The following is a 16,983-nucleotide window of genomic DNA, read 5'->3' as shown; positions in this document are numbered from 1 at the left end:
TATAACCTTTTTTACTTAACGTCAACAGTAGTATCTCCATTTTCATTTCTGATTTTAATTATATGTGTCTTTGCTTTTTTTTTTCTCCTTTGTTGGTCTAGATAAAAGTCTGTCAATTTTGTTGATCCTCTCAAAGAACCAACTTTTAGTTTTGCTGATTCTCAATTTTGTTTCCCATACTCTATTTCACTTATCTGCACTTTAATCATTCTTATTTCCTTTCTTTGACTCACTTTGGGTTTAATTTGCTCCTTTTTCCTAGTTTCCATAAGGTGAAAAATTGGATTTCAGTTCTTCTGAGTTCTTCTTTTTAAACATAGGTATTTACTATTATAAATTTCTCTCTGAGCACTGCTTTTGCTCTATCTCATTATGTCATGGTATGTTGTGTTTTCATTTGTCTCTAATTATTTTTTTTAAGATTTTATTTATTTATTTGACAGAGAGAGATCACAAATAGGCAGAGAGGCAGGCAGAGAGAAAGGAGGAAGCAGGCTCCCTGCTGAGCAGAGAGCCTTATGCGGGGCTCGATCCCAGAACCCTGAGATCATGACCTGAGCCAAAGGCAGCGGCTCAACCCACTGAGCCACCCAGGCGCCCTGTAATTATTTTCTAATTTCCCATGTGATTGCTTCTTTGGCCCACTGGTTATTTATGAGTGTATTGTTTAATTTCTACAAATTTGTGAGTTTTCCAGTATTCTTATTGACTTCCAGCTCCATTCCACTGTGACTGAAGATACTTTTATGATTTCAGTTACTTAAAATGTACTGAGTTTTTTTGTGATCTAACAGATGGACTATCCTTTGTAGGATTTCATGTGCACTTGAAAAACATGTGTATTCTGCTCTTACTGGGTGTTTTGTGTATGTCTATTAAGTCTAACTGGCTTATAATGCTGTTCAAGTCCTCTATTCCCTTACTGATCTGTCTAGACATTATATCCCTTATTCAAGGTGAAACAAGCATTGCAATTTTTGAATGAATGATTAAAACCATAAATTTTATTGTTGAATTCTCAATTGTGCTACATTCCTCTAATGCTGGACTTTATTCTGGTGCACAGTTAAATTACTTAGGATCATTTGAAGCCTTCTGAGGACTCTTCCCAATGCCTCATGTATTACAAGGTCTTTAGACTCTGGATAATTTAGACACAAACTATTAATGCCTTGTATAAATTCTGGAAATTGATTTCTTACTGCTTTCCAGTAGTTCAACCCCTGACTTTGAGTAGGCCTTGTCATGCATCTACAGATCAGAACTCAGCCAAAAACTCGAGAAGCACCTCCTGCAGATCTCCAGAATGTTTTCATGCTTGAGTGCACTTTTTTACTTACCTATATACTCACCCCTTTTCCCTCAAGTCTCTTCTTTCTGGCACTCTGCCCTGTGATTCTAACCATCTTGGCCTTCCCAAACACTTATCTTTGTTTCCTAATCTCAACAAAAGCAAGCTCTGTTTTAGATCCTCCTCCTTTCACTGCAGCCTATACACAACCTTTAGGCTCTACTGTAAACTGATATAATAGAAGGGCTTACCTCATGTGTTTCCATTCTCTCAGGGATCAGTCTGATGCCACCTGCCATCCAATGTCTTAAAATCACTGTTTACATATTTGTATGTTCTCAGGTTGTTTTAAGGAGGAAGGGTATATTATCATTGCATAACAAATTACCCCCAACTTAGCATCTTAAAAAACAAGCATTTTTTTTTTCACACAGTTTCTGAGATTCAGCAATCAACTGGCAGCTTAGTTGGGTGGCTCTGGCTCAGGATATCTCATGAGGTTGCAGTCAAGATGTTGATAGGCCAGAGTTTACAGCTGGAAACTTGACAAGGGCTGGAAGATCTGCTTCCAAGAAGACTCAGTCACACACTCTTGGCTATAGGCCTCAGTTCCTTGTTAGCTGTAGGCCTAAATTTCTCACCACATGGGTCTCTCCACAGAGCTATTCACAACATGGCAGCTAACTACTCTGAATGAGCAAGAGGTGGAGTGTGGAGAGGGGAGGGGAGCCCAAAGGGACAGAGAAGAAGCAAAAGCCACAATGTCTTTTATAACCTATCCTTGGAAATGATCCATCACTTCCACCACATTCTATTGGCTATGTGTGAGAGGATTATACAATGGTATAAATGTCAGGAAGCGGGATCATTAGGGCCATCTTGGAAGTGGGCCACACAGAGGAAAAATCCTGTTAGGTCAACACAGGAGAAAGCCAAAGTCCTTCTTACATAGTTTAAACTCCTTGTGTTATATTTTTAAATCCTCAAACTATAGACTGCATCCTATGGCTTCAAGAGAGATTGGCAGATTGTAGATTCTACTCCACAGCCAGACTTGGGAGATAAAAATAACTAAGAGTAAGTAGCAGCAGCTTTTAAGAGAAAAGAATAGAGTTCTTCATGCCTATGGCAAGAAAGAGGAGAGTACTTATGGCAGACCTGGACTTGAAAAAATGTCCAAGAGCTTTTCATTGCCCCAACAACTACTCTACTCTAATGATTAACTTAAGTGTCTGCCATTCTTTCTCATCAATCTGCAGAGCCAGACAGTAATAACAACAGCAATACTAATAGCAATAGCAATAGCAATAGTGCCAGGGCCAATGCTAAGCATTTTGCCTCAGTTATTAGTTCAATCACTCCTCACAATAAACCTGTGAGACAGGTATAATTATCTCTTAAATTCTAGGTCTTAGTTTCTTGATAATCCTACCCTAGCTTTATGCTTTACAGTGTATCTTGATACACCATTATTCTTCCTACATAACACCTCACTCCCTCTTGTCCTATACAGTTCTCCTACCCTTCTGGCACTGAAACACTGTTTTGTCCTGCCTGTCCTCCCATTCCACTTGAGTCAGGCCTTAAAGATTTCTCTTAGCTCCCACGTTCCCAACAAACACTCTTTCAAAGAAACCATCAGACTACTGAAACTTCTGTTAATCCCCTCCTGCTGGACTCTCCCAATGCTACAGCTGCCTAATACAGACTTCCCCTTAAACCAGGTAGAACACATGCCCTGTCAGTTCTGCCTCATCAACGAATCCCAAAAACTTTGTCTTATTTCAGTCATTCATTTAAAGATATTATTTCATGGCACACATGCCTTCTTTTACTTATGTTTGCTACTGCTTTTTTTTTTTTTTAAGATTTTATTTTATTTATTTGAGAGAGATAGACAGTGAGAGAGAGCATGAGCAAGGAGAAGGTCAGAGAGCGAAGCAGACTCCCCATGGAGCTGGGAGCCTGATGTGGGACTCCAGGATCACGCCCTGAGCCGAAGGCAGTCGTCCAACCAACTGCGCCACCCAGGCGTCCCTGTTTGCTACTGCTTAATGTTAAAATGGATTTCCTTTCCCTGGAGGTTTAAATTAATCACCAGGGAGAAAGGTCCACAATATACCAAGCTCCTACTTAGTACAGTACCCTGGAAACATAGGTTCCCACTAGTTATTTGTTGAATAATGAATGCAAAATATAAAGTAATGACTATAAATACTAGCTCAGAAAACTCTCAAGGGGGTATAATCCAAAAAATTTTATTTACAAATAAAAAGGAAAAGTTACCAGTAAACACATGTAAACAATTCACAAAAAGACAAAACACAAAAGAACAACAAAGAGAAGCAAATCATAGAAAAGCAAATTAAAATATCATTTTGAAACACTGAAGATTTGTTTAATGAAATTATTCTAATAGATGTACTTTTATATTTTTGGTATTTTAGCATCAAATATCTTTAAAATTTGCATACCCATTTGACCAGTGCTTCCATTTCTAATAATTACTTATAAGAAAATAATGGACAAAGGAACATAGTTATATGTAAAAAAAAAAGAAAAAAAAAATCACTGTGGCACTAACTATAATACAAAATCTGTGCAATAATAAGGGTTTGATTAAACAAATTTTAGTAATTCCAAACTACAAATTATCATTAAGTCACTTCAGAATATTATATAATCCCAGTTCTTTAAAGTAACATATATTCACATAAAAATATAACTGCATAGAAAAAAAAATCTAAAAGTATACACCCCAAAATGTTAGCAGTGATTATCTCTGTAAAAGAACAATGGAATTATTTCTGATTTTTTTTTCCTTATCTCTACTACTTAATTTTTCTACATGAGTAGCACATGGACAGCACACATTTTTAAAAAGCTAAAGTAAAAATGAAGAGTACAATTTAAAGGTAGAAGTGCCATTTCTATTAATAGAACATGGAACATTTCCATGTTCCCTGATAATAATCATGTCAGACAGAATTAATAGCGAGTAAAATATTTCAACAGCCTTGTTTTTAAGTAGTTCTGGGAATACACATGGAAGACTCTATTAGTACTATTCAGGCATCTTAAAACAACAAAAAGACCTCTCAAAAATATAGTACTAATCCAAAAGACAGTGTTAAAAATCACACAGTAAAAACCTCAACAACTTTAAGGTAAGTGTCATCTTCAATCACCTTTTAATGCCTTTTCACATTTATCTTGAAAGCCTACACTCTAATGGGAAAGCAGTCATCACAAAAATGATAAAACATCAATCATTCCTAAGTTTAAGAATTCAATGCGACTTTAAGTTTGGCTGAAGAGAAAGTCTCTAGAACTTCTATTCCAAAATTGATTAATCTTTCCCCTCAGACTTGAACATCTCGGGGGATAAAACTTAGTTGATAGTAAGATGGAATCTTGAGATGAGATGTGTGTTACAAGCAAAGCATATACACCTGTAAGCACAGAGTACAATTTCTAGCCAAAGCACAGGGAACTGTGTGTGGCCCTGCAGAATGCTGCCTAAAATTGTTTGTAAGGCCTCATTCAACATGACCAGTAGCACAGACAGTAACTCTTCATTAGGACTAATCTATAATTTTCAATGATGCTGATGGGCATAAAATGAATATTCTTTCCACCTCTCTATGGCAGAATATGAAACAAATTATTCCGATTGCACCTGTATAATTAACAGCAGGTTATCCATACATTTAGCATCAACACAAACCTACAACACAGTTTGCAAGTCACATCTCATAAAGCTCCATCAATGGATCCAATGGGATTTGACTACAACTATGAAAGTACAAAAAGCACTAAGCATAGCACAGCTTTAAGATTCCTTTAAACTACATTTGTAACATCTTTGATGAAAGTAGTATTTATTGCACAAGAAAATTTTCTAGTACAGGGAGAAAATCAAAGAACAACTTTGCATAAGAAAGAGATTTTATGTTAATAGCATCTGATAAAGCAAGCATATGATACCTAAACTGACAACACAATTGTGTGATTATTGTTGAAAAGAATGGAGATCTCCTTGCTTTAGTGACAACCTTAGCACCATCCATCCACTTACTCAGCAAATACATGAAAAATCATACACAACCAGAACTATTCTAGGACCTGGGGAGATTAAAAAACAAAGTCACTACCTTCATGGAGCACATGGTCTAATAAGGAACAGAGATGTTAAGCAAACAATTACACAGTTGAATATAACTGGAAATGTCAGAATGTCATTAAGGGCAGGGTACTATGAGAGCAAATAGTAGGACTGGGAGTCAAGTGAGCCAACCACAGGGGAGGGAAAAAGAGGCCCAGGCAGAGGTAATCTATGCAAAGACCCTGCAGCTAGAATGACTTTGCCAATCCAGAAACTGAAACATTTAGATTGGAAGCATTTAGATTGTTTCCTGGGACCCTGTTAATTCTGAGATGTATAAAGACACCCAAGTTAAGAGATCAGTTGGGAACTGCTACATGGGTCTAGAACACAGACTAAGTATGAACTTAGGAGTCATTGGTTTAGAGATGGTGTATGATGCACAGGCACTAGAGGGTACTACGTAGGCAAGGTGAACTAAACAGGTAGGGCCAGGCGTGTATTACTTCCTCAAATCATGCACACACAAGAGTCATTACTCCTTACAATCACATTACTTACTTCTCTCTCAATTTATAAAATCTGAAATAAAACAAAGTATTTTCTATTATAATACAATGCCCTATTTGTCCAGAAAGGATAAGATTAAATACATAAAGTTCTTGGAGAAACAGTAAGACCTATGGAAAATACTTTTTTCAGTGAGTCTAAGACATTGTATGCTAAAGTTTATTTAGCAAGGCACTTCCTTCTAACCTTTTCCAGTGCCCTAGAAAAGAAACTTCTTTTAACACACTGATATAACTGCTTCACAAGATTTGTCACTAGAAATTCTATCGGTCTGCAAAACTGCCACCTACTGAAACTAGATTACAATTGTAAACATGCTGAATACACCAAGTCCTGGAGGGATGTAACATCAAAAAGACCAGACATACCTTGTGCTCTCTGCATACTCAAAAGTTAACAACTTTCAGAACTATTACTATAATCCTTAAACAACCTGCCCTGCACAGTCTCCTAGGATGAATATATAATATGTAATTGCTCTGTTAAGCAGTGGTCAGCAACATGGTTACAGAAAAGCTGGGTTAACATGTTCCACAATGTATGGCCCAAGCACCATATTAAGTAGGACATGCCTTAACACAAACTCACCTGATTTATTTGAAGCATGTTAAAACAATATTGACCAAACTGCTGTATCCCTCACGGCTCCAAAAACTGGAAAATGAAAATGAAGAAATAAAGTTCAACTTAGTTGGTGATCTCAATGATTAGCACTTTAAATACATGTTGATCAAGTCAAATATAAAACGGACTAGACCTAGATCAACACAGAACTTCTATGATGATAAACGTGTTTTCTATTTGCACTGTTTAATCCGGTAGCCACTAGCTACAAAGGGCTATTCAACATCTGAAATGTGGCTAATGCAACCAAGAAAGTAAATCTTTACATTTTTTAAAACTTTTCTTTAATGTTAATTTAAATTTAAATAACCCTATGGGACTACTGGCTATCAGAGTGGACAGTGCAGATCTAGGTTGAAGAATGTCCCTTCTGGTTTTACAATTCTAAGACAATTCTAGTGAAAGTGAAGCTATTAAAAATAATCTAAAAATTTCAGATTAATATTTAATATACAGTTCCCTTTCTCTAGTAAGGTTTTAAACAGTTTTGTTTCCAAACTCTATAAGCTAAATTAAGCCTACACATAACTCCTCTAGGTGGTATGGAAGAGTACAGTTAAGATTACCCAGCTGGATTTTATTCGTTTGTGGTTTTGTTTATCGTCACTATAAAAAGAGCACACATAAAAAATTTCACATGAAATTTTCAGAAAAAGAAATCACCGTCCTGACACATCCCATTAGTATATTTGGATTTGTTTCCTTCTAGTTCAGATCTCCCCACCATGGCTGTATTTCTTTTCACGTGGTAAATCTCCTCTACACTTAATTTAAAAACAGATACCAAATAAAGGGAGAAAACCCAAATCTATAAATGAACAAATAAATCATGGATTCTTTTTTTTTCTTTTAAGATTTTATTCATTTAGGGATGCCTGGGTGGCTCAGTTGGTTGGACGACTGCCTTTAGCTCAGGTCATGATCCCGGAGTTCCGGGATCGAATCCCACATCGGGCTCCCAGCAACACGGGGAGTCTGCTTCTCTCTCTGACCTTCTCCTCGCTCATGCTCTCTCTCACTGTCTCTCTCTCAAATAAATAAATAAAATCTAAAAAAAAAAAAAGATTTTATTCATTTATTTGACGGGCAGAAATCACAAGTAGGCAGAGAGGCAGGCAGAGAGCAAGGAGGAAGCAGGCTTCCCGCTGAGCAGGGAGCCCGATGTGGGGCTTGATTCCAAGACCCTGGGATCATGACCTGCGCTGAAGGCAGAGGCTTTAACCCACTGAGCCACCCAGGTGCCCCAAATCATGGATTCTTAAAATGGTTAAAATGTATGTAAAAAATAAATTTGGGGGGGGGGGGCTTCTGGGTGGCTAAGTTGGTTAAGCACCTGCCTGTGGCTCAGGTAATGATAGCAGGGTCCTGGGACTGAGCCCCAAGTCAAACTCTGCTCAACATGGAGTCTGCTTCTCCCTCTCCCTTTGCCCCTCCCCCTCTCTTGCTCTCTGTATCTCAAATAAAGGAATAAAATTTTTTTTAAAAAGTAAGTAAATAGGGGTGCCTGGGTGGCTCAGTGGGTTAAGCCTCTGCCTTCGGCTCATGATCTCAGGGTCCTGGGATTGAGCCCCGCATCGGGCTCTGCTCAGCAAGGGGCCTGCTTCCTCCTTTCTCTCTCTCTGCCTGCCTCTCTGCCTACTTATGATCTCTCTCTGTGTGTCCAATAAATAAATAAAATCTTTAAAAAAAAAAAAAAAGTAAATAAATAAATAAAATATGTTATGTGGGTGCCTGGCTGGCTGTAAAGCATGCAACTCTCAATCTTGGGATTATGAGTCAAGCCCCACACTGGACACAAAGCCTACTAAAAAAAAAATAAGATAAAGAAAAATAAATTATGTATAGATTCCCCAAAAAATTATCTAAATAGCAACACCACAGTCTCGATAGGCAGCAAAAGAGCTAAATCCAACCACTTGGGTAGAAAATTTTATGCTATGAAACTTTAATATTAAACTTTCTATTAGAAGCAGAGATTCTTGGGTGCCTGGGTGGCTCAGTGGGTTAAGCCGCTGCCTTCGGCTCAGGTCATGATCTCAGGGTCCTGGGATCGAGGCCCGCATCGGGCTCTCTGCTCAGCAGGGAGCCTGCTTCCTCCTCTCTCTCTGCCTGCCTCTCTGCCTGCTTGTGATCTCTCTCTGTCAAATAAATAAATAAAATCTTTAAAAAAAAAAAAAAGCAGAGATTCTTAATACACAGACACACATACACAGAGATTCACATATATATACACATATGGCTACCACTTTCTCAAGATGACAAATGAATCAATTCAAAATGAACTGGAAACTTTTCCATATATATTTTATATTTTTATTTATATTATTTTATACTCATATTTATATTTTATATATTTTAATATAAAATATAAAAATATATATTTTTTCATTTTATATATTTTCTTTTTTATTTATATTTTATTATATATATTTATATTATATATATTTCATTTTTATATATTTTATTTATATATTTATTTGCATTTTATATGTTAAATATTTTATATAAAATTATATGTGAATATATTATATATTATATGAAATATGGCCTATATCTTATAACTGAAATATATATATATCTTTATATATATATATATATATATATATATATATATGTATCACCATCTGTAACAATTTTATATTTTCCAAAAGAATCATATGCTATAGAAATGGAACAAGGCCTGAGGATCACTTAATTTGAATCTTAGTCCAAGCTCTTCAGGAGATTACCTCTCGAGCCTTGGTAAATTACTCTGTGTGTCTTTGAGTCCTCTTTCTTTCTTTCTTAATAAGTCTGTGAAAAGTAAACTAAGATCATTGTGGGAGGCAGCCTCTAGCAAATAGAATACAACAGAAATAATGAGATACCACTCACAATACTGGGTTTCAGAAAGATCACAACTTCCATCTTGGGTGTTTCATGCTCTCATTCTCTCCCCTGTTTGCTCTGAAGGAAACTAGCTGCCATATTGTGTGGTACCCTTTGGACAGGCCCACATGGCTAAGAACTGAGAGAGGCCTTTGGCCAATAGCCCAAAAGAAAGTGAGGCCTTCAATCCAATACCCCCCAAGCAAATGAATCTTGCCAAGAGTTGTATGAATGAGCTTGGAAGCAGATCTTCCCCCAGTCTAGTAAGTCAAACTCTCAGATGAGAACACAGTCCCAGTGATAGCTTACTGCAAACCCAAAAAGACCTTGATCCACAAGCACCAGATAAGCTACACCCGTATTTCTAACCCACAGAAACTGAGATAATAAATGTTTGTTTTAAGCCTTTACTTTCTGGGGTAGTTTGTTATACAACAATAAATAAGACATTCCCATTCACTCTAAAGTTCTATAATCCTATGGTGCTTTAGGCATTAATTAGCATATCTATGTGGGTCAAAAAATTAATTCCCTATTTAACATAAGAAAATGAGTTATATTAGAACTTGTAAATGATAAATTATGAAACTTAAACATTTACATTTTACTCAAAAGATGAAATCACTAAAGTGTAGGAGTAGTCAATGGTACTAAAATACACTAGCTATAACTAAAAATACATACTCAACCAATATTCATTTTTTTAACTGAAAAACATTCATTTGGAAGTTAAAATGTGAATAAACCACTAAAAGCATCTCAGTGACTTAGTATCCCTTACTTTCTAGAATTTAACATTATTTAGTAAGCACTCACAAAATCTGAAAAGTCCTATTTTGTATCATTTAGTATGTAAGCCTCTAAATATAACAAATGCTTATCTACAGACTTGTGTTTCTTCAACATTAGAGTTTTTTGGGCTTAATTCCAATGTAAGTAACATACAGCATTATATTAGTTTCAAGCGTACAATACAGTAGTTCAGCAATTCTACACATCACTCAGTGCTCATAAGTGTTCTCTTAATCCTCTTCACTACTTCACCCACCACCCCCCTTGTTTTCTACAGTTAAGAGTCTATTTTTTGGTTTGTCTCTTTTTTCTTCCTTTGTTCAACTGTTTTGGTTCTTAAATTCCACGTATGAGTGAAATCATACAATATCTGTCTTTCTCTGACTGGCTTATTTCACTTAGCACTGTATTCTCTAGATCCATCCATGTTGTTGCAAATGGCAAGATTTCGTTCATGGTTGAATAATAGTCCACTGTATAAATATACCACATCTTCTTTATCCATTCATCTGTTGATAGACCCTTAGGTTGCTTCCATAATTTGGCCATTATAAGTAACACTGCAATAAATATACAGGTGTTCTTCAATATCAGAGTCTGTAACACTAATGGCTGATTCCAAGAAGTAAGCACAGTAAGATATAAAAGTACATTTTTTAAAGTTCTAATCTTCCAATATACAAAAGGTAGTTGTAAGAAGAAAAAAAATAAAAGCACCTATTTGCTTAAAATTGACCATACAATTTTAAGTATTCTGTAAGCTTCTCTTTTAATTATAAAGATCTGTATAAATTAAAACATGAAAGTATGTCTATAATAGCACTCTGTGAGGTAACTGGACAATCTTCTGAAGTTCCTCCTTTTTTACCAACAAATTTTATTACATTTACATCAATACAAAAATTATAATTTGCAACCACACTATGGACAATTCAGAATGCCCAGTAGCATGTCTTTAACACCTCCTTTCTCCTTTACAAACATGCCAGATCTACTGTCCTAAAAACAACTTGATAAAATATCAATAAAATGCAGAACAGTTTTATACTGCCCATGATATCATAAAATCCACCTCTCCTTCTGTCAAAAAAGTTTCCAGCTATAGTTCATTCCAATTACAGCTAAGTACTTTTAGAGAAACCTATTCACATGTCTGAAAAATGCCCTACAGTGATATCCAGTCAGTCACATTAGGACATGCAGTTCCAGATTCTAAGCTACTAAATGAAAACAGGCAGGGCAGTTTATGGAGAGAGGGCACTACTAACTGTAACAGATTTGTTGCTCATGAAGAACTGGAGGTCCAACGTGTATCTGAATGTACTGCTAACATAATTTGCTGCATTTATTATTACATTTTGCCCAACTGGTAAGTTGAAAGCTGTACAAATTTCAATCTATAAAATCCTCAACAATTAAACACTGCTTCATAAATTGGCATTATTAATTTATCTATAAATTTTTATATCAGCACCCATCCCACAACTGAAAGGTAATCCTCACTTAAATGTCTTGTTTGACAATATAAAAAATCAAAAACATTTACTACCACCATTCTTAGGCTCCAAAATACCATAAAACTAAGTATCAGCTTAAAAATTCTTACTCTAAAAAATTCAAGGGGTCCTTAAAAAGCATTAAAAAATGGATTTTGGGGGGCACCTGGGTGGCTCAGTGGGTTAAGCCTCTGCCTTTGGCTCAGGTCAAGATCTTAGGGTCCTGGGATCTAGCCCCGCATAAGACTCTCTGCTCAGCAGGGAGCCTGCTCCCCCCCCTTTTCTCTGCCTACCTCTCTGCCTACTTGTGATCTCGCTCTCTCTGTCAAATAAATAAATAAATAATCTTTTTTTTTAAATGGATTTTTTAAATTCTCATTTCTTTTTAAAAGTATGACTCAAAAAACTTTTACATAAGAAATCAAAATAATTTAGTATAAATTTTAATTATCTCCTAAGAGCCTATGAAAGATTCTAAGTATATAGAAATCTCACCACATGGGACGCCTGGGTGGCTCAGTTGGTTAAGCAGCTGCCTTCGGCTCAGGTCATGATCCCAGCGTCCTGGGATCGAGTCCCACATCGGGCTCCTTGCTCAGTGGGGAGCCTGCTTCTCCCTCTGCCTCTGCCTGCCATTCTATCTGCCTGTGCTCACTCTCTATCCCCCTCTCTCTCTGACAAATAAATAAATAAAAATTAAAAAAAAAAAAAAGAAAGAAATCTCACCACCAACCAAGAAAAAAAGAAAACTTAACATTTATCAGACACTAATATTATATATAACATCTTATATTTTGCCATTCTTACATTAATTCATTTAATACTCATCACCTTGGGATGTAGGTGTTATCTCCACTTTTCTAGAAGTTGCATTACATCCCCATAGTCCACTGCTAGGATTAAAACCTAGTATGGTCTGGTTGAAGTAATCATTTCTTTATTATACATTCAATTCATAAAGACTTCACTTCTTAAAAATTTTCCTGTCACAAAGGTCTTGACCTCTAGGACAACGTAAAGATAAGCCTCCTATATAGAACTCTGGGGATTTATTTAAAATCAAATGGTTATATATACATAAATATAAATTATAACTATTATGGAGGATTCTAGACACTAGTTTATATTTTCTTGAGTACCTACAGGAGGCACAAATACATCTACACATAATTTGATCATACTACACATGCCTCCAACTATTCTAATATTAACACAATTCAATTTTGCAATATCCAGATTTTTCTCTCTTTACTATCTGTACACATGATGACACCCAGAACTCAAAGTGAATAAAAGGAGAGCATAATAGTAAAGAAGTTAACTACAAAGAAAAAAACCCAACATATTAACCAATTATATCTTCCAGAATCTGATCCCAAACAGGAAAATCACTCAGCTCACTTTCTTTATTGTTTACACACTAAAAATTTGATGATCATCTTAGATATTTTTTATATTCTTTGCTGAAAACCAAACCAACCCACTCTTTCCTAGAACTTCATTCCAGGCAAGCCAAGTAAACTAAAATATAAAATGTATATGGCTTTCCATGCTGATTAAGAATAAAGAGACATAATAATGTAACTTACCCTCAAGTGGTCCAGGAAAAAAATACTATGTACATGTGACTGACAAAGATCTAGTGATAAATGGGTAAAATGGTAACAGGTGAATCTGAGTAAAGATTACAGGAGTTTCTTTGTATTATTCTTATTCTTGCTACTATTCTATAAGTTTGAAATTATTTCCAAATAAAAAGTTAAAACTTAAAAATTATATGCCATTCTATTAGTAGTTACCACTACATATTCTGATTATACAACAACATTTTTACACATACAAACTGGATTTCTGGGGAAAAATTCAGTGATTTGCTAGGAAATATGCACTATATCCTACCAACTAATAATCACTTGGGAATAAATTTCAAACTACACTGCTATGTAATGAAATGTGGCAATGGTGACTTGAACTGACATCACAGAAGGGGAAAAAAAACCCAGCAGACACACCACATAGTTTGGTATAAATGCCTCACAAATTTAATACAGGCCTACTGCAAAATGCAGCAAATCTACAATTCAAGTGATATATGAGATCTCTGGTTTGCAGTAAAATATAAACAAACTAAAAAATTAAACACCTGCCGTATTACAAAACAACTGAGAATGCAGGGTATCTTAGTTTTGATTGTTTCATTAACCAAGATTTTTTTTCCCCCACTGCAGTTCAATTCACAACAATATAATTGAATCATCTTCAGAAAGGACTAGGAAAGAAATATCCTTCCGGAGAAATGTTGCAATCTTCTCTCCTACAAGGTTACTATTATCCTGCCTTCCCATCACAATTCTGAATTCACGTGTTCACCACGGTTTCTTAAAATGTAAGGATGCATCAGAAGAGAAGCAGTGGTCAGCAAAAGTTCACCAAAATTGTGAAATTAAACATCAAAAATATGGGTTTTCAGCTAACAGTAATATACCTTTAAAGGATCATCTCTATCGTTTCTGCAGGAACCACCCACTTTAAAATCCTTTCGTACATTCCCTTAATTGAACGGCCCATCTCTACACCAGTAGTAGTTCTTAACCTTTTGGGGGAGGGAGGTGGCGGGTCACGCCGAGTACAGACCCTTTCCTCAGAAAATTGTTCACAAATGCAAAATTCTGCACATATTTCCAGGAACTTCCAGAACCCCCGAAGCCATTATCCCCGCCCCCCTCTCCCTAAGAATCCCAGTTCAGCGTCTCCTCGATTGCCTCTGCAGCACTCCCCTCACCACAATCCCGGCTCTCCCCGGGAGGGACTGGAGGCGCTGCCCTCACACAGCGGATTCTGTAACTGATCTTCGTCTCTCCTCCCAACTCCCTTCACCTCGGCAAGGTCACTAACTGCCAACTACCCCTTTAAGCCGAGCCATCACGGTAGTAGTTCCTACGAGCCACAGCAGAACTTGCCTGTCATAGGATATATTTTGTCCCCTCGGCCCCACCTACCTTCCCCATTTCGGCGTGTTACGTCTTCACCACTTGCCCATTCTACAGAAATAGCCACCAGCACCACCCCCCGGCGCGCCCCTGGCCCGCCGCTCCTCCCGCGCCCCCAGGGCCATTTCCCGCAGACCCTCCAAGGGCCTCGGCTCCATCTCTTCCCCTTCCCTCCCCTCCCCTCCGCGGGGACCAACCTTCGGGCCCTCCCCCTCCCTCCCTCCCTCCCACACCGCCGCTTCACCCACCGTCCCCTCTTCGGGCTGTTCCCACCGGGGCCCCCAAGATCCCACCTTCCAGCGTCCTCCGTCGGGTGCCTGTCTCCCCCACACCCCAACCCCGGCATTCCATTTACGCCGGCCTCCAAGCCTTCCTCCCGGCTCCTCCCCTCCGGACACCTGTGTCGTCCCACCCCTCCACACACGCCCCCCCCCCAAAATTCATTCGCCTCGTCCCCGGCTCCTCAGCACCCCCACCGTCATCCTCCCCTCCCCCTCCCTCCAGGAGAGAGCCCGAGGAGGGAGGGAAAGCGCGGGGGAGGGGAGGCCGCTAAGGGGCCGCTCTTCTCGGGGTTCGCCGCGCTCAGCGGACCTGCAAGACTCCCCAGCGCCCTCTGTCTCCTCCGCCAGCGGGGCGGAAGTCGAGGCCTCCCCGACGCCCCCAACGAGGGTATTTACCTTCTTGCCAGGGACACTTTGCAGACGGCTCCAACATTGGCAAGCACTACAGAGAACTGACCCCGCTCGGCCGCCACCGCCGCCGCCGCCGCCGCCGGCTTCCACCCCTCGGGCTCCCCGCCCCCCGCCTCCGCCCGCCTTCCCTGCGCTCCCGCCGCGCCCTCCCGGGCTCGCGCCGCGCGCCCCCGCCTGCGCAGCCGCTCCCGCGCCCCAGTCAGCCAGGCGCGCGCGCGCGCGCGCTCCCGGCCCTCCGCGGACCCAGGCCGCGCGCCCCGCGCCGACCCTAGCTCCGTTCCTCTTTCTGCCCGCCCGCGGCCGAGCGCGGCCATTGTTTGCGGCGCCGCTCCCGCCCCCTGGCGGCCGCCCGGCCCCCCGCAGCAGCGACCGCCGCGGGCGCTGCGTACTGGCGCCGGCACAGTGGGCCCCGGAGCGAGGGCCGTTCTCTGAGGCCTAGGGAACGAGAGCGAGAGAATGCAGGGGGAGCGCTCCCCGTCCGCAGTCTCCTGGTCCTCCGTTCGGCTCCCCGGCCTGGTCCCCACCCCCTCCGCTGCAAAGGGTGGGCCTGAGGCAGCTCCTTCCACACCTGCACTCGGCAACCGCCTCCACTGCCCAGTTGACCTTCTCTTTCTAGACGCCGCTACGCGCCCAGATTTTCTGCCCGTACCTTCCCCAGGCTCTCTGGCTGCCCCCCTCTGCTCTGCTGGGGACACGCGACCATTCCGCGTCTGCTCCGGCCGCCGCTGTGCAATGCACGGTTTAGCGGATCCTGCACCTTTCCAGACTCAGGGAGGAGGGGGGCGGGGGAGGAGAGGAGGGGGTCACTGCAACTGTCTCGCCCAGAAAACACTAGTGATCAGTAATCACCTGCTGTCCAAGATCGGCAGCGTGGCCAAACATAATCCTCCACCAACACACACACACACACACACACACACACACACATCCTGTTGGTTCATTAAAAAGAAATCCTTAGAACAAAAAATGAGGACCATCTTAGAACAGTGCCCTAGATCCTAGATTGTTGAGGCAAGAGTGCCAGAAAACTCGAATTACTTCTTGAACCGTCCTGGTTTTGATGTGGGTTACAGATGTCCAGATGACTTAACCCGGCTAAGCCCAGTGAAATCCAATCCTTCACTTACTGAATGGCACCAAAAATAATTTGACAATAAAGTCTAGAAATAGAATTATTACTTTGTTTTCACAAATTCTCCATTTGCATTATTATTCCCAGGGTTCCTTCTACCAAGCCTGATTTCAGTCATCACCTAAAACTGATAGTTCTATCTACAACTGGGGAGACAGTAATAGCCTAGTGGTTAAGCCAAGGGAACCAGAATTAGATAAGCAAGCCTGGTTACCCACTTGCTAACTTCAGGATGGGCATGTTACTTATTCAGTGCGTCTGTTTATCCTTTTGTTCAAGAGATTACATATGATGATATGTATTTAACTGTGATTGTATATAAAGCCCTTTAAACTGGGCCTGGCATATGGTACTATAGTAGCTACTGCTACATTTTCCTCTTAGAACTTTCCTAAACTCCTTCTCCTCTTTACCTCCCTCTGT

General features: G+C 39.7%; 1 protein-coding gene across 9 annotated transcripts in view; it reads right to left on the bottom strand.

Annotated features, from left to right (window-relative positions):
- STAU2 (staufen double-stranded RNA binding protein 2) overlaps window positions 1-16,094 on the bottom strand; it is a 330,383-nt gene extending 314,289 nt beyond the window's left edge. For 4 of the 9 annotated variants that reach the window (XM_044245455.1, XM_044245456.1, XM_044245453.1 and 1 more), the window contains exon 1: window positions 6,555-6,620. Coding sequence is in view for 3 of the 9 variants with exons in the window: in XM_044245452.1 (XP_044101387.1) it covers window positions 6,555-6,572 (18 nt within the window). In the remaining 6 variants the exon portion in view is untranslated. Of the gene's footprint in view, window positions 1-6,554; window positions 6,621-15,029; window positions 15,049-15,413; window positions 15,501-16,077 lie in introns of those variants that run through there. The other 5 variants (XM_044245452.1, XM_044245450.1, XM_044245449.1 and 2 more) reach the window with 5 other exon arrangements.
- Window positions 16,095-16,983: the final 889 nt, after the last annotated feature.

The sequence above is a fragment of the Neovison vison genome, chromosome 4, assembly GCF_020171115.1.
Source record: "Neovison vison isolate M4711 chromosome 4, ASM_NN_V1, whole genome shotgun sequence".
Lineage (NCBI taxonomy): Eukaryota > Metazoa > Chordata > Mammalia > Carnivora > Mustelidae > Neogale > Neogale vison.
Note: the sequence above shows the minus strand (reverse complement) of the source record. Positions and strands in the feature narration are given on the sequence as shown.